Genomic DNA, 26,144 nt, shown 5'->3' with positions numbered 1-26,144 from the left:
TACACACCTCTGGACAATCTCCATGTTAGTAAAGAATTCCTTTTATTATTTGACCCGAACATGTGCTTAAACAAGGAACATACTCATGAAACAGGACACACTCCTTGAATATGGCATACCTCAAACTACTCAGACTAAAGGAAAACTAGTGCAATCATGTTTAATTGCATCTAACAACAGAACAATAAAAACTACTTTTTATTCCTTTGTTTTGATATTTTTTCCACACCCGTTCCACTCAGTCTCTTCCCACCACAACAAAATATCCAGTGGTTATTCCTGTAGATCACTGTCCTTACATTGCATGAAGCAGACTTCGTATCGGCTGATCCATATGTACACTGAAGCATGCAAAGGAGGATACTGCAAGTATTTGCGACGCAAATCTATTAAATACATTATAACTGAACAACGTGTCCCCTTAAGACTGCAGTTCTATAGCCTTTATCTGTGGTGGAAGTTTCCAGTGTATGAATTATAAAACTGCATACAATTCAGAAACAAAGAATTTTGCAAATTGTTTGTATTTTCAACTATTAAATCATTCCAAGAGCTGTGTCTAGCGCCGAAACCAAAGCCAGCTATTGAGTAGCCAGAAAGCTACAGTAATTGAATACATGATCATTTCCCTTTTAGCACGCTCTTTGTTTTCTTCTTCCAGAAGTTGCAGACGACGATTAAGTTTGATTATCTAGGAATAAAGAAAGGCATTTAATACTTCATTAAAAGTTAACCAGAATTTCTAGAAGCTTTTGAATAGTGATGTAAACTTAGTATCTCAGAGATGGATTTTAAACACGACTTTCTATCTTCAGTCGCTAGTCATCAGATCTTGCTGTCCCTAGTACATAGGAACAGAAACGGAGTTGAACTCTCCAGATTCCCAGAATGATACAAGATACACCAGGGTGGTCTCGCAGGGGTACTGACAGGATCCCTCACCATATCTGTTATGGCTACCTTTGCAGCCGTACAGAAAACCTGCTCTCCCATTTTACAAATACAGCTTTTTTTTTTTTTTTTAGATAGCATCAACTACTATGCTTTACATACCTGTCGTCTTAAGGAAGCAGCATCTACAACTGTCATGTCATCTGGTGTTCCCTCAAGCGTAGTATCCAAGTTGGAAAGACCATATCTATCAAATAAGGGAGATAGCTTAGATGTCTGATCCATACAAAGATTAGCAAGTACCGTATTTTATCAACATTCGAGTAGATGTATTTTTTGTTGGTGACAGAGAGAATAATTATAAAACTTTTTTTCCCAGCTTTTACAGTGTTGTCTATTTCAACAGGATCCTAACCGAATAAAGCACAAACGCATATGAAGTGCATAAGTGCTTGACTGAATCCGGGTTTATTGCTCTCCATGTTTAAATATTTTTGAAGATTCTCTATGCAGGTGGACTTCTCGCCATCACTTGGTCTCTCAAAAGATCGTTTCCAGTTATTTTACTGATTAATCAAACCTGAGAATTGCCTGAACTAAAATGCCAAAGTTGCAAGAGACCAGGCAACAGATTAGAAATAGCCAAATGAAGACTTGGAAAGAATTGGGTGTCTTTTGTTCAGTATCTACTTAAATATCCCAAATGGAGACCTACTGAGACTATTGATCTCAGTCACATTAATCGTAGTATTTTAGGCAAAGACAGAGAATCTTGCAATTAAAGAGTCTAGTGTGGAGTCACTGACTGCTGAACTTTGCATGCATTAACAAGTTTGTTCCCAGAGCACCTCTCAGTTTTCTTAACGTAGCAATTCAGAGAAAGCATTATTCTAACTCCAGGGTAAGTTAATTAAGTATGGCATATCTATTATCAGTTGGGAAGTGGCAGAAAGTCTGCATAGAGTATGTGTTTTGATCATCCAAATGCTACCTCTTAAACGGATTCTTTTCCAACAACTAACAGGTAAAAGTAGTTTCTGATGCTGCACCTACCACCGCGTTTCTCACTTCCTATCTTAAACCCTCAATTTCCAATATTAGTTTCCCTTGATTTACTTTCTAATTAGACAAACGAACAACTGCTGCAAACAGCTTAGGAAATTGAACAAAATAATATAAACGCTACCAAATTCACAACAAAATACATCTAAAAGAATGTTCAGCATTTAATGACAGTTAATGGCCAACTCAGACTAACGTGAAAACGTGTAGAACTCCTGAAGCTTGCAGAATGCACTGAAGTGCAGATACTACTTTTGCACTGCATGTTCTTTCATCACCTTCAGCAAACTTCAACAGAACGCTCTCAGCTCAGGCAAGATTCTCTCCCACTCCCAACAGTCAACTTGTCAAAAGTTTCCCTGTATCATTTTAACATATTGTTTCTAAATAAGAATTGCTGTTTCAGGTGAGTTGCATTAGTACGGACTTAGATAACAATGAGATCCTTGAGCAACACTGTATAAAAAACAAAGTGAATTATATTTTGATCTGTGGTTTTTTTGGGTAGAGGGTATACACAGAGAGGGAAACCTTTTCCAAGTGAGATCAGGATAAAAATAGCTTTTAGTAAGGAAATGGTCAAACAAGCAATTGTCTGTCAATAGAGTCACAGCTGTTTTAAAAACGCAGTATGGGACAAAAAAAAAAGTTCTGGCAACTCCTTTAATGAGAAAATCTTTTTCTAACAAAGACCATTATTAATTCTTTATTCTAAGAAGACTTCAAACATTCACTTAACTATGCTATTTACTACTTGTAAAGAAATAGTAAACTTGTAGTTCTTTCAGTTTGGCCAATATTAAAAAGATTGAAACTGTTGGGTGGGTGGGTGTTTGGGTTTTTTTTGGGGGGTGGGTTTTTTTTTTATTTCATTTCCTCAGTGCTGTGAAGCTCACATTGCTAACTAAGCAAAGTTATTTTAAAATAAACCTAAGTTAATTATTAAACAATATGAACATTTCTACTGTTAAAAAAAAGTCTGAAGGTTTACACACACCAAAAAATAAATAAAGTTTTCTTTACTACTATAGGTCCTCCAAAAGCCAAAGAGATTTCTGAGGAGGGTCTTTTTGTAGCTATTTTTTTAATTTGTAGTAGATGGTAAAAAACCTAGAAAATCCCACCAGATCCACAGAGTAGTTGTCCTGCACCATCTCTTAGGAAAAGCAGAGAGGCTCATCATTTCACTGAGATGGGCACACGTCCCTCCCAGGACACATAAACTTAATACAAAGTCACAGTAAGTCACTGTATATCACTGCTGCTCTACCAAATTCCAGACCATTCCTGGCGTTAAATTGAGAGGGTTACCAGCAAGAAATCCTTTGAGATAATCTTTTGGACTGTTACAAAAATTGAATTCCTGAGATAGAGAAGAATCACCTGCTTGAATCCAGTGTCTCCTTAAGCACAAATGTAATCTCCATTTTGATGAAAACACAGAAGTGTAGTGGGAAATGAGAACGATAGATGTGGAAGGGACTATTTTCTTCCTTCATCCTGACCATGAGATTACACGTCAATCTTTTATCCAGCTCCACTGAAACAATGTCAAGCTGCCAAGATAATGGCAGTGAAAAGGCATCCAGCTACAACTAACAATCACAGGCACGTTACTGAGAACACCTGGAAAAAATATGGTGATGCAAGGCCAAATTTACTAGCAATAAAAATATAAAACTCATTTAAATACAAAATACTTGAAGTATGCTGCTAATGTAATTTAAGAGCCTCCCCTCATACACTACTTTTTATCTATTAGACAAGTGTGGTCTTTGCAGGTGACTCCGATGAGTAAAGAAAAAAGGCCTGAAATATCTCAAGAGTTGAAAGGGAGGATAGAAATGAGTATTGTGTTTTAAAATAAGGACACTAGAAACAGGGAAACAGAAGTCTGACTTTTAGACTCTAAAGTAGTGGATCATGACTAACAAAAACATACTCTTTACCTGGTGTTGTCATGATGAGGGTTAGAAGAAGTGGTAGCAGCTGACCCACCACGTAACACTGGCCTACAGCAGGTTTTTGTAGATAGAAAGGACAAGACAGAAACAGGAAATGACCAACAGAGATAAGAGGTAAAATACACAGAACAAAGGAACATCAAAATACTTCCACTTATATTGTATAATGTTTCAATACAATATAATATCTGGTTGTGGTTTTTTTTTTTGTAAATTGTACTTTCATATTTCTTTTATTCAAATTTAATCAACACTAAATGTTTATGCAGCTAAGACATATAGGCAAATTTTTGATGATACAGCTTCATTTATGGAGGACAAACTGTTGGAATAGAGATTTGGGCAGAGGTTATCAATCTTGGAAAATAACCATGGGAAACTTCAGGTTTAAAAAAAATATTCCTCCCCAATACCAAAACCCCACTCAACAGCAATGGAAAAAAGAATAAAAGTATCTACACATAGTTATAAAAGCCTTTTTAATCATCCTGTCTTCCCTCTAGGGAAAGGGGAGATTTTATCTTTTTTTTTATTAATCTATGCCAGATATAATTCCGAAAGCCTGGGCTTGTTGCCCAAGGACTGTATACAGTCGACAGAGAGGTAGATCACTGCAGGAAAAAGTGACTAAAAGATTCAAGTAGATGGCATGAACATCCTGTAAGTGTTGCTCTTTCAATTTATTTTCCTTTTCTTTCTAGGCAGAGAGGAAGAAAAGATAGAGCTTTTTAAGTTGCTGCAACTATATAACATACATTAACTTTGCAATAAGAAGCTACTGTGTCCCAGTTTACAGAAGACGTGAATACCAGCAGTACCTTCTGACAAAGCTGGTACTATATGTTTCCAGTACCTCTGGTAGTGAGGCATTAAGAGCTTCACATCTATGATGTGTTACAAACTGTTCAAGAGCCTGAAGCCTTTTTGCAGTTTCTTCCATTTTCCCAATGCCAACAGCAGGTACTTGTACCATGCATTCAACCCACATATACACCAGGCTATAAAATTAAAGACAAAAAGAATCTAGGTATGAAGATCTTTCTAGCAGGTACATGTAGGAGGCAGAAGCTTGGTGCTGAGGTGGCTGGGAGAAAACAAGCGAGAACCATGCAAAAACATCACAACCACTAGTTTAATTTAAAAGGATGAGGATCTAGGAGCCTCAGTAAACTCTGCCACCCAGTATAATACTTTTGGGGACCAGGTCCTACTCTAATCAGCACCACAAGTGCATACCACAATGTCTTCCCATCTAGCACACAAGATAAGCCAGCATAATGTGTTTTACAAAACAGAAACACCCATTTCCAATACATACAATAAAAGAATATTCCTACTTAAATGCATGAGGTCTTGCAGAAAGTGATCAAAAAAGGTACTCCCTGTTTTTTAATTGGAGAAATAATTCAGCTAGTCTAAAGTCTTATCTGACCGATGCTAGAACTAAATACTTTGAGAAAGCATGGGAAATTCAGCAAACAGCAGCTATGGAACAGGTCACAGAATTTCTCTGCAAACATAAGTCACCTGTGATTAACTGGCAGATATGTGAATGCCAGCTTGATGGCATCCAGCAGGCATTTCCCACGTCATCTGACACAGGACAACAATATCTGGATTTTGGGTAATGAGAATGACAGGTCTCAAATGCTCAAAGACTTGGACTCTGTGGTATTTTGTGGCAAACTAAGTTTTACAGATGTTGTAGAACTAATCAATATTAACTAATCGATGCTGCCCTTCCCAGGGAAAGCCACAGGCTTGGAGGTAGCTGAGGGCTAAAGCAAGGAACAAAACCAGAGCAATCTGGAATCTGCGCAAATCAGGAACTCAATCTAAACTAAAGACAAGTTAATTCTACTTCCCAACACAGCCAGGTTGTTAAGAAGCTGCATGATTTCTTCCTTTTCTTTGTAGTTCACATTTTATTTCTTTACAGGTGGACACAAAAGGATCACCAGAATATTCCTCTGCCTTTCCCATACTTTTTACTTGCTTGGTTTTATATATCAACAAAAAAATTCATTATACAGGTAACAGTAGCCTCATAACTGGGATCACCTTATCGCAAAATCAGCAGCAAGTTTTTTGGTAAATACAGAATGCACAAGTATAATATAGTCAAGCTATTAAATACACAGCCTTCTTTCAAAGTTTTAATGTACTCAGTATTTTTTAATTTTCTGGCTACTTCTGTCAATTCCATCCTAAACATTAACACATGATGTTACGGAAGAAGCTGTAACTGAGGCCATGTATACTCAACACTTAACTATTTGACTGCAAATACAGAGGCAGCCTGAAACATGAAGGGAATGCACAGTAATACAATCTAGTAACAGTGGGAAAACAGGCAATAAGGCAATGACCAAATCAATCTGGTCTGTCTTCCGCTGCTTAGAGCGGAGCATGCAATGGAAATACCACAGTAATGATGCAATCATAGACACATGGGCTGGGAGGAAAACAACAAGGTGTGGACAATCTAGGTACCTGGGTCCAACGTCCATGATTTCTGTGCATGCACACAGGGGTCTGAGGCCAGCACATTCTCTTTGTTCAGTAGAGGTAGGAGCTATGTTCACCTCTCACTGTACTTGAAAACACCTCTGGAAACCTCAGAAAGGCCATAAGAATGGGCACTAGGACTTTACAGATGTGTTCTGGATGTGAACTGAGTAAGAAGCTCAGCTTCTAAAGGACAGAAAGGACTGGTGCATTGAAGAATCAGTGACTGGATGAAATCGCTCCCCTCACTTCTCTCGGTGCTTTAAAGCAGTTACTTAATACAGCATTAGGCTACTGTTTTTCCTCGGCCTCTTCACATTTGCAAATCCATTTCATTTTCTTCTGAACTGTATTACCCCCATCCAAAGTCATGTGTAGCCTTCTTTGATGGTCTAATATCCCATTTTATTTCTTCCATGAAAAATATAATTAACTTGCTCAATATAAAAAGTGATCTTGTAACACCTAGGGATATGATAATGTGGGTTAAGTCTCGCATTTAAGGACAGTGGCTTTTTAGAAAGGGCTATCCTGAAGAAAGGAAATGTTAATAAATTTCCATACTTTTTTCTCCTAAATAAAAAAGTATTGACCCAAGAGATGGAAAAATAGTTCAGATAAAGTACAGATTTCAACACAACTCTATTCAGATATGAAATTGCCTTTTTCCCTGCATTTAAGACATCACTAAAATCTCCTTAAATGCTGGGGTATTTTGTTTCAGTTGTTTTTGTGTTTGTTTTTTTTTGTTAGCTAGAGCATAAAAGATCAGTCTTTAAAAGACAGTAGGTATAGGCCCTACAGTCATTCAACAGAAACTGAAAAACAGTTAGAATTGGAAAACAAAACTGACCTATTGTCCTTGTCCAAGCTGAAAGAAATGCAAGAGTAAACAGACAGTGTAAACAGTGATCATTAAATTGTTGCCCATTTAAATAACCTATTATGCGAGCAATGTTGGCTAAACTGGGCATAATTCATTACCTGCAGCAGTACAATCAGCACCTACCATCAGCCGTTTTAGTAGATTGGAAAATATTTTGGGAAAAAAAGCAAGCCATGAGACAAGTTAAAAAGATTTTCAGTGAGCAACACATAGTCAGATCTTGTTCATTTTAAGAGATCTCTTCTAGTATTAAGCATAAAATGTTAAAATAGATAAGGTTTTGTGATAGAAAGCACATTACACAGAGCAAAAGAACAGAGTGCAGTTTTGGAGCAATTTAAAAAAAGAACAGTATTTTGCAACCATGCAAGTGGATCATCCAAATTTCACATTCCTGTGCCAGCTGTAGAGTTATGGTGGGTATCTAAGCACCCAACCACACAGAATACACTTTCACCTTATTGAAAAGTTCATTATTTTGGCACCTATTTGTTTCATTGGTGACTAGAAACAGGTTTCCCATTTCTTCTAGCAAGGTTGGTAAGAACACCTGAAAAATTAACTCAAACCACGAAGAGTAATGCAAACTTTTGAAGTCTTCAGAACCCTAGAAATTTTCTGATAATTGATGTTGAAAGTGTATGCATGCATGTGTATGTTTTCCAGAATCCAAGAAACCACGGGCAAGAACATGCCTAATGGAAGCCAGGAATAAAACCTGTTAGCTTCGCTGCAGGAAAGGGCTAGAATTTCAGTTTATATTTTAACAAGGACTCTTGGCACAGTATCCATAAGCACTATTATTCACAGACAGTAGAAATTCTCCTTATCTGGGAGCTTTAATTTTGTAAAACAAAATAAACTTGCAATTCCATCTAATTTTTAGTATTGACAAGGAGAAAAGGTATTGCTGTTCAGCTGTTGACAGGCATCAAAATTTTAACAGCTACAGTCAGTTCATCGGATTGAGTAAGACTGGAGTTCTATATGAATCAGGAATGTTAATATGGGCATTTATATACTGTCAAGTCAGCAAACATGGTGAGCTACAGGAGGTGCAGTTTGGAAAGTGACTACAAACACACAGACATTCACAATAAGATTGGCTTGATAGTCATATTTTATTATCAAAACAACTAGAAAGCAAATCCTTTTAACTTCACACTGCAAAATATGAAGGGCGGTGCTGGGATATTAGCAACCAGATGCAGACAGCAAATTTCAAAGAACTTCCTAGCACAGGCCACACTGAAGGGCTGCAGGAGGACAGAGCAGTTCCCCCCAACATTCTTACCAATTATCTCCTCTACTTCAAACTCTTGGAAAGCCCTAAAGGTCTCAGCCAGCCCTACACTTGAAACTAGCTGTGTGCAATTTTTACCTGAATCTCTCTGCTAGTGTACTATTGAAATGAAAATTGCGTTTGGTAATTTCACCTTGCCTTTATTAGTCTTTATAAATGTTTCTAACACACCATTCTTTTAATGCTTACAAGTGCCAAATCAAAACAGTCCAAGGATACATCAAGTGGACAAAACTCCACTGAAAAGAATGTAAATACTATGCAATGACTGCCATGAGGCTTGTTTTGGCTCATCTCTCAAAGTATCGGCTTATCCATAAAACCAGACAGCATTAATCAAAGGAGCAACCAGCTTCTCAGTACACATTGGCTTTGTTGCTCTCAGCATCCATCAAAGTGGTCACCATCAGTCATGTTATCAACCAGATGTAACTATTCCCAATATAAACTGAAACAGCTAAAAGTCTTGACATGTTATCAGTGTCTGTAATGCCTTGCATAATATTATACCTTTTCTGCACATTTGTTTTAATTCTTTATGACAACATCAACCCAATCTCATTGATTTGCACCATTGCTCACCAATGGAAAAGCAGAAGACAAGGCTAATAAATTTGCAGGCTCAGGGTCAAGTATTAATTGCAAAAACACTGACAGTCTGGGAACAGCAAAATCCCTTGCAGTCACAGACTAACACTTCTTATTTTGGTTTTTATTTGGAAGGATAACAAAACAATGCTGTATTTGACTGAAATAGAAGCATTTTGAAATGTGAATTTTGGACAATTAAATTGCTTATGAATAGTGAAAGCAAAAGAAAGCAAAAGCAAATAATTTCATCTCATTATTTAGTAAACAGAAACCAAACTCCACCAGAAAGGAAAAAGAAAAAAAAAGGCAGCAAAAGCTGGCAGAATCAGTGACAACCAATCACCTGCGGTTTTCATCCAGCACATCCAAGACCTGCTGGTAAGCCCTACGAGTGGAAGACTGGATAAACGACAAAATGCCACGAGCAGAGTAAAGATTAGTTCCATCTTCAGGTAACATATTGGGAGGACAGACACGAGCCTGTTGCAGTGATGGTGTCACACTGTTCGTACAAGCACAGTAAATGAAAAGAGAAATACTATAGTCAGATTTTTAAATTAAAAAAACCTTTTCAGATAGACCCCATTGCAAAATGCTTATTGCTTGCTTTTAGTTTACCCTTCTCCCACCACTGTGAGGTAACACTCCCAAACTCTAGGCGTGTAGGGATCATGAGCTACATTTATATACATTCTTCAGAAACAAACACAAGTAATAATCCAGACACAGTTTGATCTGTTATACAAGTTAGTTTCAGAAGCCCTTGTCCAGCTAATTCTGTACCTGTTGAAGTCAGTATTCAAGTCCTCCCTGACATCAATGAGAAAAGTGTTTTTACAAGCACTGGCATTTAAAAAAAATCCTACCCATAATCTCTTTCAAAACACAAGCCTTTTTCCATAGGGAGAATCTCACACAGAGCCTCTTCAACAAAAATTTTTCTTCAAGCTATGACTAAAGATCAAGATAGTATTTTGATTTGCACATGAACAAAGTTTAAAGGCAACTGCAAGAAACTCCAAAGAAAGCACAGAATTCATATATCAGTAACAAGAAATTACATGATCTCAGTTTTTGACTATGATGCAGAAATAGTATTTAAAATATACAGGATTGAAATTCAAACATGACCATTTGGATTATACAAACCTCACCACTATCAGACAGGAATTAGTTTTGATAAACTGCCTTTGATTTGCTCCTGTTTCTTTACATTCAACCTGACTTTATCCACATTGTCCTTCACACATCAGATATTTTATTTTTTTTTTTAAACAAGGAAACTTTAATTAAAGGTGAGATGCTTCTTCAATAGGAATTAATTCATGTTAACTTAACTGTAAATATTAACACAAATGCAAATCAAAGTGCGAGTCACTGTACTCTTTAAATTTGGGGATAGTTTTTATTTCAAGATTAGCATCCATAATTCAACGCGTTCCCCTTGATCTTGCCACTTGTACTTTGCTCCAGCAGTTTCTGGAGTTAGAATGTCAGTCTTCACAATTTTGGCATTTTTAAGAAATTAAGCAAAGCATTAGTGGCTGAGTGCTTGGAAGCTGATTTGATAATCTCTAGATGGGTCATAATTCTATAGATACTCTTATTTTGCAAAGAGTTGCTCTGTGACTGGCTGGCATCAAGATCACGAAACTGCGTAAGAAAGAAAATTCAACTGAAAAGACATATTCAAAGCATGTTACACAGATGTCAGTTCACCCACAGAAAAGTTCAGCCATCCTGTCAGGATGCATGTCAGGAGACATGCAAAGACAGCAGTGGCTGGTGCTTGACTGATACTGGTCATCATTTATTACCTAAACTGCAAATATCTTTTCATGCTGCTGTAGAGTAGCAAGACTTGGACAAGAGGAAGTGAATAGCAGAAGGAGACATCAGTAAGCATCTACTTGGCTGCTTTACAGCTTTTTAACATTCTCCAAGACTTGTAGAATCTATCTTTCTTTTATATTTATGACGACTTCTATTTTGCAACCAATGGTAGTGGTCACATCCACACATTTTACTCTTGAAATGCATTGGAAATGCCCATATTCATTAGAAAAACCATCAAGAAGCAAGGGCAAGTATAGAAATACTGCTACTAAAGTGAATTTATGAGAATTTCTACTCCTTTGTGGATTTGCTAGCTTGAGGGAAATGAGGGAAGAGCTGAAGGCTTGAACTCATAGTATGTTTTATATTAAAGGTAATTTTTCCTGTTGATCACTTCAGAGATTTACAGAATAGGCCAAAAGACAGCTTAAAAAAAAGTAACAAACAGTATTTAGACATATGACAAACTAGAAGATATTGTGGAGCTCCTGTTGTCCACATTCAGATTATTGTAAATACCACAGTAATATTATTTGCATACAAAGTCTTCTGTAGATACAAAAAAAAAATCCCAAAAAACTACTTAACTAAAACTGCATGAAACTCTCTAAAAGAAAGTTAATGTGCAGATTAAATGGAAAGTGTATATAGTAAGGAAAAAATCAAAGTGGACTTCAGAACTAGATAATTCCTAATCCCATGGTCTAGTCCCTGGACTGCTTTATGCTTGTTTTTTTTACAGGTGGCTTGAACTTTACTCATTTTAGGATATTATTTAATTCTTACTTATAAGAGATTATTTAAATCTATTTGCTCCTGGATATGAGCTAAACTGTACAGGCACATGAAAATACTCACATTTTCTTCATAAAGGCTATTGTTACATTTAATATCCTTCTAAAGTACATAGTTTGAGAGTGCCCTCTCTTCCTTTCTGTCTGAAAATAAGAATAATTCTGTGAAGAACTCAAATGTCAGGATTAAGAAATATGGGGGGGAGGAGGGGGGTGTAGAAAAAAACCCACAACAACTAAATAGGCAAATTTTTCTTTTGTCCTTTTCCATGATTCAAAATTATTGACTACCATATCTTTGCAAGACTTTTGGACTATGTCAGAGATTATGGAGAAGAAATATTATGCAGCAAAGATCTGATATACAAATCAGCCAAGATGACACACAATAAAAAATCTCTAACATGAGGAAAATTCTCTAACATTTAGTATGACTACTTATCATTAGACATTGTGGTTATCCCCCTTCTGTCTTCCATTTGTAGTGAAATGGTCTTAGTCGTAAGTATAATTTTGTTTCAAACTTCTGAAAATAATTCTTATGTACAGCTCTAGCCACTTATTTTAGTACTCCCTGGTTACAAACATCAGTCAATTCCAGAGTTTAGAACCAAAAATCAACAACATGGAATTACAGAAATTACTATGGAAAGCACAGTAATATTCTACTATACGCAGAGTTTTTAGCTTAGCAGTTATCTCCCCTAAGCCTTCTCAAAACATTTGTGATGTACACAGGGCTTATTTCAGATATTTCTCTGATTTACTGTTCTGGAAGTATCAAATGAGAGGTAAACAGATTTAACTAATCAAGGTTATTTTAAATTCAACCACAAAGACATGCACACCATTACCTTTTCCCCCATTATGTACATGAAGAACAGAATTTCTCAAACTGTGAAATTGAACTCTCTAGAGAGATGTGTTTTTCTAAGGGAAAGGCTAGAGCAGAAAAAAAAATAAACGCTGTCCCCTTTTCCATGCACTCTTGGTGGTTTGTTGACTTCTGATGCAGAAATGGAATCCCTGCATTCAACATTGGCTGGTAATGGCCAAGAAGCAGCTTTTTTTCCTCCAGCCATTCAAAACCAGTCAAAGAACAAAAAAAAAAAATAATCAAACAAACTAAAGCTATTTTGAAATTTTATTTTTCTTTTCAAATTGGTTCTTAGTTGAAGCTGTCCCTTTCCTTTTGCCACCAGGTATTTTTCCCTATGCTTGTTACACAGGGAAACGATTTGGCAAAGTTTGAGAAACCCTGAAGCAAAATTAGAAACCACACATTCAGTGTAGCTAAGGCTGTTTCAAATTTCATGTTCTAAACTATAGATACTTAGTCAGAAAATTAGTATTGCAAAGAGCTATATAATTAAACATACTCTTGATTTTCATATACCAGGTAACATTTAGGCTTACGTGCAATCCTTAGATGAAAGAGGTGACTGGAACCGTGGCATTTTATTTCTCGGGACAGTATCTGATCTGTGCCACCTTGAATAATAATTGTAATCTCTTAAGTAAGCATCCTTATAAATAGAGAGATTGTAATTTAGAAAGCTGTCATTATTGCTATGCAGATGGACAGTTATTGTACAAGCAGGTGACTACTTGTGAGGCTCAAAACATTTGAGAGTCACTGTCTTTAGTGAAGCTCAATTCCTGAAAAATTCTTGGAACTGTCTCTGCATGCAACTGGATGACAAGAGAAAAACAACATAAAAGAAACAGTTATTAGTACCACGTAGAAAACACTGTGATAGGGAGCCCAGCCAATTCTTTTGCTTTAATCTGACAATCTATTCCAGAATGTTTAATTTTGTAACTTTGTAGGTCAAGCACTGGAATTTTGCACAGTACACCTGAACATTTTGTCCAAGGAGGACAACAGTGTCCCAGATTAAAACGTGAGTGTTATAGTCCTATTTAGAATACAAAGGTTTGAAAAGGCAGTGCTCCACGTGCCTTATCAATTGGGTCCTCATCACAGCATCCAAGTAGGCTATTGTGTCTATCAGGAAGTTGAATAAGGGAGGTAAGAGAAACAAGCATTTTAGGGGAGGAAAAAAAAAAGAAACTTTTTTTATATATATGAATTAAATATTTGAAGTAAAACATGGACTCTCTTTCCTATTGGAGATGTGAATCAGACTCACACAAGCACAGGAATAGAGAGCTGATAGCTGTCAAGTTAGAGTACCATAGTATTTGTTACTGCAGAATTAAACTACTTGGACATGATATGAACTTGAAAGTCAAGCCAGTTTTGATGAAGCAGCAATGTATCATCACAGTAATTGGAAGAAAGATTATTTATTTCTGTCAACAACACTGGAAATAAGACCTTTAGGAGCAGCTGGTTTCTTGTGGTTTTGTACCACTGGAAAAAAGAATATTTCTAGATGGTAAAGAAATTTCAGTGTGATATAAATGAGGTAACAGGTGTACAATTACATTTTCTGTAGTGCAAAGAATACATTTGTAGTAGAATGTATCTACTTAAATGGTCTAATTTGTCAACAACAAAGCTAAACTTAGAAGACATGCACCACATTCACCGCAAACCTCTAAGAGAAATAGTAGTCTATGAGCTAGGTGATACCCGGTACCATCTGAGGTAGCATGATTTACATCAAGCAGGTTTATTTGCTTCTGTTGCCTACTTTGAGCTATACAATCACACTTCCACATGGGTAGCTTCTCCAAGTAGCTAATGCAGTGAAAACAGAATGCCACTTTATCAATTTTGTTTGTAGAATCACTACTCCTGTTTTTATTTACATGAAAGTTGCAATTTGTTTTGCAGTTTATGGTATGTGTCCTCTGGGCCTAAACTGTGAGACAATGAGAGGCAAGAGATACCTTTTCCACCAAGTACAAAAGACTTAGCTTTCCTGCATTTGTGTGAGCCATACAAGTTCCACTGTGAACACAGCGTTCTCCTTATCTGAATTCACGTAACATTATCCTGAGAGTTAGCTGGATACATAGTCAGATTCTCCACTCTGAGACTGACAAAACCTGAGGGAGAAATGCCAGACTCAGCATCACTGAGAATGCCACAGCATGTTCAAAGTGGTTTCTTTTTTTGCATCACACTGAGTCAGAAGCAGCAATGATGACAGAAAAAAAGCCATTTCTAGAAACCTCATTGATTTCAAAGCAGATGATGTACACATTAGGCACAGCATAGCTTCTGTCACAAAAAAACAAGTACTTGAGAGAGTATGAGACAAATGAAGTTCTACTAAAATACGTTATCTGCAGGTCGGCAAGTGTGGAATGTTGCAGGGAAGAAAGATAGCTTCTTCCACATGGGCAGCAGACAGCACAGACACAGCAGGCTCAATATTAGCTAGTTGTTATTTTTCGTACAAATAAAAGAGAAGAGATCCTGGACCAATCTAAACTTTATATACTTTTCCTAGAAGACACTCATAATGGAAACTGCTTGGCATCAGAAGTTTGATTTATCTGACAGACATTATGCAAGCACTAGCATGGGCATAAAGAGAGGAAAACTAATCTCCAGATGCGTCGTAATTTCCTGGCTTTCGTAAGTGGAAAACCGAGTCACACAAGCTACCAGTTACATGTTTATTGATCGTATCCTTTTTCAATTTACAGGATTGCAAGTTCGTAGCGTATTGCTAAGCCTTAGAAGGACCGCTAGTAGATTAATCACTGTGATGGCAAATAATATTCAGACCATTTTAAACCAGTAATTCTAGATATAGCACTAAGAGACAGCAAAGCACACAGGTGAGTTTTACAGATTTATGATTTTTGGATTCAAGAAGTCCAAATATTTGTGAGAAATCCAACAGCAACTGGATACATCCAGTCAAGAGCTGATCTTGCCAGTTTCTAAGATGGCTGGCTGGGCAGACACAGCCCATGACTTTCGGAAGACTGGTGAGCAAGGATAAATTGATTTTCTTGAAACTGCAAGAATTCATATACCATCCATTCTTCCTTTAAGTCCAGTACATCAAAGACTGGAAAAGCAGAGCTGGTAACACCAACATCAAAGGGGTAAACTTTTTCACAAGCAGCTTCCATCACATGAAGACCATCTATTCCAGCATGTATCATGTGCAAACTATTAGGAAAGTAAAGGCCACTTCTGCAGTGAAATTCTAGTATGACCGGTCCAATAGGGCATAACTGGATGACCGATACCCACAAGGAACCTGAGGCACTTAGTAGGCTGCTACAACATTTGGAGACCGAGCTGATCAGAAGCTTATGAATGAATCTGTTTTTGCCAGCTCAGTGAATATATGACTCAGCAGACCTCAGTACCTAGACATGTGCTATCTACAAGCTTGTATGAACCAAAAGGCTCATTAAGCAAGACGAGGAAGGTATGTAACAGTATTTCCATGAAGATCTGGAAGAAGAGAAGGAGAATTGCAACATGTCTGGAACATGCATCAGAGTACATGTTTTAGACAAACTAACTAACAGGTAGACAGATATGTAGTACATACAGTACCTCCCAGTGCCCCTGCTGTAAATAGAAGAAACGAGACATTTCTAGGACATAATTCACTTGATCTATTTTAAACTAAAAATAGGAAGACCCTAAATAGGTCATGTGCTTATTTCCCTCTAGTTACTGAAAATGAAGTTTATGGTGGTTTAGCAGTAGTGTTAAACAGTCTACATTGGGACAGATCAATCCCATCTTTGGAGTCTTAAATCTAACATCCTTTCAACAAAGGAAAGTATTCTTTATGGTAGCTGTATTAGGAATCTTTTATATGTGAGTTTTAAGTGTTACATTGCAAAACCAGTTATGGCCAGGTGGAAAGATGCTATCACTCAGAATGAACTGTGATTAGCCAAAGACTGTCATATCTAATAAAAACATACAGACCTGTATGTCTTCAGAAAGCACCAGAAGAATTGCTACCTCAGATGGTATCAATAGATGAAGCTTACAATTCTAGATGCCAACTGCCATTTTGGTCTCAAAAGATTAAGATATATACTCACAGATTCCAATACATTAAGTACATTGACACTAGAGAAAAATGACTTATTCTAGTATTTATGAGAAATACACATATTCCTTTGTCTATGAACAAAAATCATTACATAATATCAACAGTAAAAGAACCAGAAACATTTTGATGCACAAGGAACTCAATTGCCTGAAAATTCACAGAGAAAAAAAATATTACACCAGCTCAGAAACTGAAAAAATCTCCTGAAGTTAACAATTCACGATAACTGGTGAAACCAACTGTGAGCCCACAAACACTCCCACCCATCCACTGCAAAAAAATACTTCCCAAATGAGTCACCTCACTAAACAAAAGGCATAGAAATTAAGAAAAATGCTGGCCTTATAATATTTAGAATTATGTACTTGCCACAACATACAAAATATTAGTTGGAAAACACAAATAATGAGGAGATAAGGAACAAAGGAACTATGTAAAAAAGCTCTAATTGTGTCCCTGCACCTTGTTGCTCTACTCACATGGAATCATTTCGGGCCAGCTGGCCATTCTGTCGAGTGGCGTTTTCGCTCATGGAACGTTCTCTCTTCAGTCTTCCCACTGAGCGGACCTGTGTAAAAAGGGAGAAACAGGGAGATAAAAGACAGGGAATTCCAGGACAGATTTAATAACTTGCCTTGGAGATGCGTAGGTTAGGTCTACCCTCAGATACAAAGGCATGTTTTCATGGGTTTCTCAGTAATTAGGAGGAAAACAACTGATGACAGGATCTGATGCTAGCATATGCAAAACCAGGGTCCAAACTTATTGCAATCCTGTTGTCATCTATCCGTATGATCTGATGCCAGAAGTATGAACAAACCGAATTTTGAATATGCCAGAAAGCAATATTTTTAATATTACTTCCTATCACCAGAGATAAATATTTCTCCTCTATTTTATAAGTCTATAGAATATGCAGCTTTATAAATATTTTTCAGGTTTTAAGATGTCAATTTCACATCATCCACCTGGATGCCAGTGTTATAACATTCTTTGAAGTTGGTTTTCAGAGTTATGTTAAAACTCACTAATTCTATGTGCTGTTATATCATCTGGCCATGAATTCCAAAGGTTAACTATTACCATTAAAAGAATCTTAGTTTGTTTACCGATAATCCGCAAATTCAAAAAGTCCTGCAGCTTTCTCTTTAATCAAAAATATTGTTTTTGTTAAAGGTATTTCGAGTAGTTCTAATCATGATTTTATTTTTTTTAAGTACTGCGTAAGCTTACTGAACATGCCAACCCCTAGCCATCTGCCAGTTAAGTATGGAACTTCAAAGTCATAATTAGAACTAGTACAGTGCTAATAAAATATTTTTATATTTCCCCAGGTAAATCTGCATCACAGTACAGAAATCATCGGCTGTTTCGCTTTCTTTAGTGAAATGCTTCTCAACTAAGGAAAAAGTAAAATAAGTACTAGCCTCTTCATTTTGAGGTGTCTGCTGTGGAGGTTTTTCTAGGTCCAAAAAGTCTAGTGGTCGGTCACTAAGAGAAATAACACGGGGAGGAGTTTTCAATGCCAGTGGTTTGAATGGAGTAGACTGAAGAAGGTCAAGGTCTGGTGGTCTGGAAAATGGAATGTCTTCACTATTACCTGCAAGAACATCAGTTGTCAATAGAAAGCAAGCTGTTTTGAGGTCTGAGGGCTAATCCTAAAGTTCAAAAAGACATCACATCAATTACTTTCCCTGACTACGCCAAGTAATTAAGTATACCTTTCTTTAACAGGACGTGTATGTTAAACACATAAAGCTCTCATAAAGACCACATTAATTGACACTTATTTGAGCAGTTTCTCCAAAAACAATGATCCTGAGAAAGCCTAAGCAACATCAACTGCTATTGCAAGTACGGGCACTTTTAATCTCAAGACATAGTCCTATTAAAGGTGTATTTGTTTAGAAATATGGTGACTGGGGATGTGAAGACGTCACTCTTTCAAAGCGTAAAATACATGCATGTCACACATTTTGCAAATTGTAAGGCCTTCAGCAGTTCCAGGACTGTCACTGTAAAGCCCATGATGATAAATATTAAAGAAATATTGATACAGTGTGACCAATAATAGACAGATCCTTAACATAATTAGCATTCTGATTATAATCAAACACATATTGCACAGCTAATATATAATACATCCCCAAAATTTGTTATAGTTACCTTAGCTTATAGTTAATTAAGAAACTTCATGTGTAAATCAACATTTTTTTTTCTTCCAGAAATGGTTTAGTAAGATGAAAAGTCAGCAATTAAACTTACTGTTCATAATTCATTCATTAACTGTCTCCACCACAAGTTATACCAAAACTATTCATGAATCATTTTCTGAGTTTAAGAAACTTCCTAAGTCAAAGTTGATGAACAACAACTGTTCGAAAATAAGGAAGCAATTTACAGGTTTTTCTTTTAAAAATGTACCAATATATATTTTTGTCCATCTGAAATTTGGGAAACTAATTTAAATTTTTGCTTATTTTTCCTCTATTGAAATGCAGACATACCTGCCACTACAATCCGCTCTGGAACCTGCATAGTTACGCTGGCATTTGGAAATCCTTCTTGGATGCCCTTCTCAAGGTCAGCATTTTGAGGAGCTACTTTGAGTTTTTCTGGGACCCTCATACGCTGACTGATTCCTTCGGTGTATTCCATTTCATACTGAAGGCGATTAATTTCTGCCATCTCGGCAGCTGGAGATGGGAATGCAGCCCCACTCATTCTGGCAAAAGAAAACCACAAAGCTGTAACAGCAACATGGGAAACTAGCAGAAAGCAAGTAAAGGAAACTCTTTGTTCTGATTACTAGGCAAGTGTTAAGATGATCTCACCTGAACAGACTTATTTAGAGAAACGAATTAGATGATAAAATTCACAGGAAGCATAGTCACAAGGGGCTGAGAGTTGAGGGCAACAACAGAAGAACAAAGTGGTGCTGCAGACAATGCTTAAAGCTGCACTGAGGGTCCTCAAGTTGAGCTGTGACAAAAACTCTAGAAATTCTGCATGTAATGTACTATTCCTGCGCTAGCTGGCAGAAAAAGAAAAACAAACAAACCAAAAAACCATTGGTTGGATTGATAGGAAGTCTATTCAGGATTGGTAAGAGATCTGAAATATTGATCTGTAGCTACACAGACCCAGTGTACTCGTATTTGAGAAAACAGATGAAGTCTTACAAAACTGCATGTTGAAGCAGGGGAACAAAAGACAGGCTTCAGCTTGGGCAGTAGACTTCTGCTCACTGTCAGTCACACAGATCTCACTCTGTTTTACCAGGACGAAGTTCCTTATCAATAGCCTGTCAAATCAGCTTGAAAACCTAGCATACCCATAACCCATTCCCAATCACTAGCAATTCTGTAAACTTTTCACTTCTGAATTTTTCTGTAAATGAAAATCTTACTTTTGCAAAACAGATACAGGACAGGCAGAGAGGGAACAAGACTTTATCACACTTAAAAGTGTTTGCCAATACTTATATATACATTTTCCTAGGAAGGGAGGGGAATTTCACAGGAAGCAGTGGGGGAATTTCCTAGAAACTGGGCTGTGAGAAATTCACTAACACAGCAATTGCTGGGACCTGTGTTGAGGACAAAGACCAAGATAATTAGTATTTTTGAGGTTAGATTTAAGGTTGACAGAAAAAGAAATCCTACAGCTGCACTTGGAGGTGAGCTTGAAAGGGGCTGCTAATGGAAACTGTGGGCTGGAAAGGGAACTTGTATGGCTGAGAGAAGTTGTTCACCTGGGCAGTGGCTAGTAGACCTTGTTGATGGCTCAGACTGAGATCACGGTTAGGTGCTCGGGTAAGGGAGAGACATTCCGGAGCTGCAGTTAGAGCAGGGATGGAAAGAGGCTCCCAGAGGAAACTGTGAGCTGCAACAAATACTCGGTTGTGAGAAACCTCTCATGCAGGCAATGGCTGAGGGGCTTTGTCAACGTTTCAGACTGAGATAATGGTTATTTTTAGGGTTAGGATTGAAAGAAATAAATATTTCTATACAATATATGCACACACACAATAAGTAAATATAGCTATCCCGGCAAATCCGCCTATGGGAAGCATAACTTACTCTAGGAAGAAATCTTTTAGTGGTATTGCTTGAAGTAGTTCCCTAAATGAATTGATCTGTCCTGGAAAAAAGGCAGGGTTTGCCACTATAATTGCAACTACATTCTTTTACTATTTTTAGCACCAAGGCTATGTCTGTTGCTGCACGTGTGCTTTCATAAGCTGAACGTGCAGAACTTTGCAAACAAAAAGTCTCAGTGCAGACCATCTACATGGCAGGTGAGACGGTCCACAAGCCATTCCTCCCACCATCACACAGAAGCAATACTTCCCAAATGTGGTCGTTTAGGCAGGCTGGCAACTAAATGTCACACAGTCACTCGCTCACTTGCCTCCACCCCCAGGGAACAGGGAAAAGAATCAAAGGGGAAAAGGGAAGGAGACTTATGGGTTGAGATAAGTACAATTTAACAATAACAATAATATAAAATTTAAAGTAGTAATGATAATAATAATATATGAATATATATATGTATGTATATAATAATAATAATATACACAAACGAGGGAGGCACGGTATAGTTGCTCACCACCAGATGACCAACGCCTGTCCCGTCCTGATAAACAGTCCCAAAACTGTAACTCCTGGCACTGCAATCCCAGATAAGCAAACGTCCTTCTTACCTGTCAATCCTCATCTATATGCTGGGCATGACATTGCATGATATGGAATATATGATTGGCCAATTTAGCCCTCCATCCTAAGTTCAAACCATAAGCGGACTTGTGGACCCTTTGTCCTGGCCATGCTCCCCTCTACCCTGTTGTGCTCCTGCACACTGGCAAAACATGGGGAGCTGAAAAGTCCTTGAGGTTTCAGTGCCAACTACAAACATCAGTGCACTGTCAACGTTCTTCTCCCAGTGAATCCCTGACTAAAACCAAAACACAGAGTTCTTCTAGCTGCTAAAAAGAAAAACTAACTCCATCCCAGTCAAAACCAGGACACTGTATCACTAAAATCTCAAACTAATAGTAACGTTCGGACAACAGAAAGCAGCACACAGAAGGATCTGGATTGTGTAACACTATATTAAATGCACATATTTAGTATATTCAAGATTTGATCCACTTGGCAATCCACTCTGCGATCCTCAGTGTTACTTTCAGGACTTCCTATCACCACAGATAAATGAAAGAATCTCATTCATCTCAAGGTCTCACTACAGCACAGCAGGAGAACCAGGTGTCAGGGAGAAGGCAAGAAGGTCATTGTTCTATGTAAACTTAAAAAAAACCCCACAGTTATAAAAAAAATACCTGAAGCAATGCAGATTTAATCTATCTGTATTAATTCTTACTGTTTGTATCTATCAAGTGAAAGGAACTGGAACAACCCATTTAAATAGAAATAAACACCTTACAAGAGTTCAAGAGGTGCTTAAGCAGCTCTGCCACTTCGAAATTCTTAAGATTTCAGTTTGAGGTTTTTTTGTCCCTGCCCTTTGGTTTTGCAATCTAGATTTGTCTCTCTTGCAAGACATGGGCTAGATTAGCCAGTGACATGAACAGAGTTCTTCTGACGTTTCCACGTTCCAAAAGGTGCTTTTCATTTCAAAACATGGTTTATGATCAGTGAAGAATTTCCAAATCAATAGGAGTGAAAATCATAATGTCAATAAAGAGACCACATTTTAAAAAGAACTTAAACGTACCCAGAATATCTACTGGCAGCAGCTTGAAGAATAAACTGCTCACAAGACTTGACAAAAGGTGTTTCACTGCTTGTTCACCTTCTAATTTTGAAATACCTGTAGGGCTCTAATTTTTGCAACCAAATACCGCTACACTACAGCAATATTTACACGACAGTTTGCCTAAAGTTTGGCATTGCTTTTGCACATAAGTCTGCATGACAACTGCTTTCCAGCTGTAAGGTAAAACATGCACAAAAAAGGACAGCATTAGAACAGTTGCTTTACAAACTAAATATCAATTTGTCAGTTTAGCTGTTCTTGCCAAGGACCTATAGATACAACACCTCAATGTCTTTCTACTTGTGCCTACTTCTTATCTACTTTGTGCCATTTAAGCACTGTACTTTTTGTCAAACTGATTTCAATTTTTACTCCTTTGACAAGAGAACGGCAAAACAAGAAACAGCGAGATTTCAACAACAGAAAACTTAAAATACTTAAACCGTTTGTTAACAAAATCCCCAACTACTTAAAGAGGACAGAAATCAAAGTTATGTTTTCTGTAATGTTCTTGTTAAAGCATTTTACAGAAGACATTAATAATAAATTAATAAATCAACGAGAAGGAGGATTTTAAAATTGATATTTACAGAACTAAGTAGCTCTAAAGAGGCACAAGAAAAGAAAAGAAGTCTGAGTGATGAGACAATAAAAATACAATCACAAATATAGGATAAAGGACAGAGAGCAGCTGAAGCACAAATGAGCATCAGTGGCATTTAATGAAAGAGAGAAAGGAAGGAGAAAATCCAGAGGAGGGGAAGGGAAAAGAGTGCAAGAGAAGTTATATAAAATGAATTAAATGTGTTCAGAAAGACACAGGGGTGCCTTTCTCCTTCCTCCCTCTCCTAAACAGGAATGCAACAGAAGAGACAGAGATGAAGCAATGCATATGAATCCAAAGGATGACTTTTTGTCAGCATTCTGGCAGTAACCAGACATTGGCCGTATCTGTGCTGTAACCAGCAATGTTATGCGCAGTATAGATATCCGAGTTAATCTGAGATATATGAAGATGAGTACTGGTAACAGTACAGCCGTGCCAGCACTGAGATCAGAGCAGGTTTTACAGCCTACACCAAATAATTGACTGTTCCAGCAACAGCGCTGTTCCTGACGTGGCTACTTCACAGGTAGTCTGTTCGAGTACACGTAAGCTACAAAGTGCTCCTTTGGCAAGTGTCTAGATATCCTTTGACAAGTAAAAGGGGAAGAGGAGAGCTTAAAGCAAAGTTAAGGAAACATATTACAGGACCCAAAAGACCCTAAACTGTCAGAACATATATCACAGAGGCATTCAGGATCAGAAGCTACGAAGTAACAAAGTACTAACAGAACAATTTGAGGGAAAGGGGAGCTAGATGTAGGCTAAATGCTGAAAGTGGTTCTGCACAGTAATTACATGTGCTGAACTTTTAAAATACATCGGGACCGCTCCTTAGCACAAGGACGACATGAACAAAAGTGTCTATTATACATGAACAAGGGGATGGGATCACAAAACACTAAAGGCTGCATTCTTTCAAGTTTGTTTTACTCCATGTGAAGGTTTTAAACACAAAACACCTTTTTCATTTTTTTAATAGAAGAAATACTGGAAACGTTAGGAGGGGAAAAAACTGTCACAGTTTGTCTGAAACACCCAAATATTCATTGCGTTGTGATAGCATTAAGAGCATTCAGTAACAGACCCAGTCAACTACTCATGTCATGAGAAGGTAACGGGGGAACTGGGAGCTCGGAGAGCACAGGAGCTGTAGGCATGCTCAAGCTCTCCCCTGGTACTCGGGACCACCCCGAGTCAGTCCCCTTACGGGCCGAGCCTCCAAAACACGCGTCCAAGGCCACTGCCAACCTCCAGTTGGGGAAGGCGGCTTCAAGTGGCGCCGGTCCCGCTACTCAAACGTTTTCAGGAACACAGAGCTGGGAACGCCGGGCGTGCGAGACCGGGCACCGGCAGGTGTCGGGCAGCGACACCCGGCACCGGGGGGAGGGCGGCCACCAGGAGGGTGGTGGGCAGAAGCCGAAAGGGTGCCCCGAGGTGGGGGGGGCGGGGGAAGCAGCGGCGGGCCGAGGCAAGCGGGTAGGTGCGGGGCGAAGAGCAGGGCTGGGGCAGGAGGGGGCCCGGCGCCATGGGGGCCGGGTGGGCGGGGAACAAGGCTGAGAGGAGCCGCAGCCGGGGGCGAGCGGCACACGACACGGGCTGGAGGGAGCTCGGGCTGAGGAGGGGAGACTGTGCGGCCGGGGGGGGCATGCTCGCGCCCCGACAGCCGAGGGCGCCCCGCGGCCGGGCTGAACTCCCCCGGACAGCCTGCAGACGCTGCCGCCAGGCCCCGGCAGCCCCTACTCACCCAGAGCGGTGGGACAGCGGCCGGCAGCCCTTGCCCTGCCCGCTCCTGCCGCACTCCGGACCCTCGCGCTGCCTCCCGCGGGCGGGGGGCGGTTAAGCGGCGCGGCGGACCCTCACCACCGGGCAAAAACCGGCCCGCTCGTCTCCATCGAGCCGCCGTAAGGGCTGCCGGGCCGGGGACCGCGCGTCATGTGACCAAAGGAGGGCGGAAGCAGCTGCCGCTGGAGCCTCGCGTGCGGAGGAGCCGGAGGGCATCCATTTTTAGTGAGGCACGGCGGGATCCGCGCAGGCGCGCTGGGAGGTGTCTGCCGGCCGCCGCGCAAGGTCACGCGCGGGGCGGGGCCCGGCGGGTGAGGGGTGGGACGGGCGCTACCGCTCCCGGGCGGCGGTGGGGTGGGTCGCGGCGCGGCAGCCGTTTCACTGGCCCTTGGAGCTGCCGGTCGCCTGCGCCTTGTCTGCGCGGAGAACAAGCCGCCGGACTGCGCGTGGTGCCGCCCCGGGGCTGGGGCTGCCCCTCCGCAGCTGCTCAGCCGAGCCTCGCAGTAACTGGCGGTGCCCGGGGGGAGCGGCTTTGGGCAGCGCTCGCTGCAGGGGCCGGCAGGGCCAGGGCCCTCTGCACCGGCGCGTACCGCCACTGCTGCCCGTCGCCGCCTGCTGACACCACTCGTTGGGACCATCCATCAAGGGTTGATCGTCAAGCGGAAGAGCTTTGCGGGGAGCACTCACGCTGTGCCTGTATTTTTGTGCTGTGGTGGGTTAACGTACTGTTGTAATGTGGAAACATGACGATCTAATTATGTGTTGGTGGAAAATCTGGCTCGGTGTGTGATGAACCTGGCCGCCACCCTCATGTGCAAGGGCAAAAGGTCAGTCACTTTAGGGCACGTTTTCTGAAGGACAGGTAGCTGTAGCCTAGGTGCCACTGAAAAGTCACTGCACCCTTCAAAAAACCCAGCTGCTAGTTAAGCTTCACATCTTAACCAGCTGGTAAACTTAGCAAAGGCTGTCCTGTTGAACGGTGTCTGTCAGTGACCACCCCATTAGCATTACATAAAATTTGTCAGCAAATGTGGCTGACAGAGCCATCCTTTTCCTGTTCCACTTAAACCCAGCTTGCGTGTCGACTCTGATGGGCAGTGCACCATCTCCATATGTCAGTAGAACACTTCCAA

General features: G+C 39.4%; 1 protein-coding gene across 22 annotated transcripts; it reads right to left on the bottom strand.

Annotated features, from left to right (window-relative positions):
• Positions 1-19: 19 nt before the first annotated feature.
• MFF (mitochondrial fission factor) lies at positions 20-25,112 on the bottom strand. 22 transcript variants are annotated; one of them, XM_086618487.1, is made up of 11 exons: positions 21,426-22,422; positions 20,927-20,987; positions 20,599-20,729; positions 19,352-19,569; positions 18,272-18,444; positions 17,324-17,412; positions 13,252-13,326; positions 9,549-9,707; positions 3,903-3,965; positions 1,054-1,138; positions 20-691 (listed from the first exon to the last, which is right to left on the bottom strand). In XM_086618487.1, the coding sequence occupies exons 4-11, from the start codon at positions 19,566-19,568 to the stop codon at positions 560-562; spliced, it is 993 nt and encodes a 330-aa protein (XP_086474613.1). In that variant the 5' UTR covers position 19,569; positions 20,599-20,729; positions 20,927-20,987; positions 21,426-22,422; the 3' UTR covers positions 20-559. The 22 variants fall into 22 exon arrangements, with proteins under 22 accessions (XP_086474613.1, XP_086474616.1, XP_086474617.1 ...); XM_086618490.1 differs by having other exon boundaries at positions 20,927-20,982; XM_086618491.1 differs by having other exon boundaries at positions 21,456-22,422.
• Between the last annotated feature and the right edge of the window lie 1,032 nt (positions 25,113-26,144).

Source organism: Tauraco erythrolophus, chromosome 11 (assembly GCF_009769465.1).
Source record: "Tauraco erythrolophus isolate bTauEry1 chromosome 11, bTauEry1.pri, whole genome shotgun sequence".
Lineage (NCBI taxonomy): Eukaryota > Metazoa > Chordata > Aves > Musophagiformes > Musophagidae > Tauraco > Tauraco erythrolophus.
This window is presented reverse-complemented; position numbering and strand designations above follow the sequence as displayed.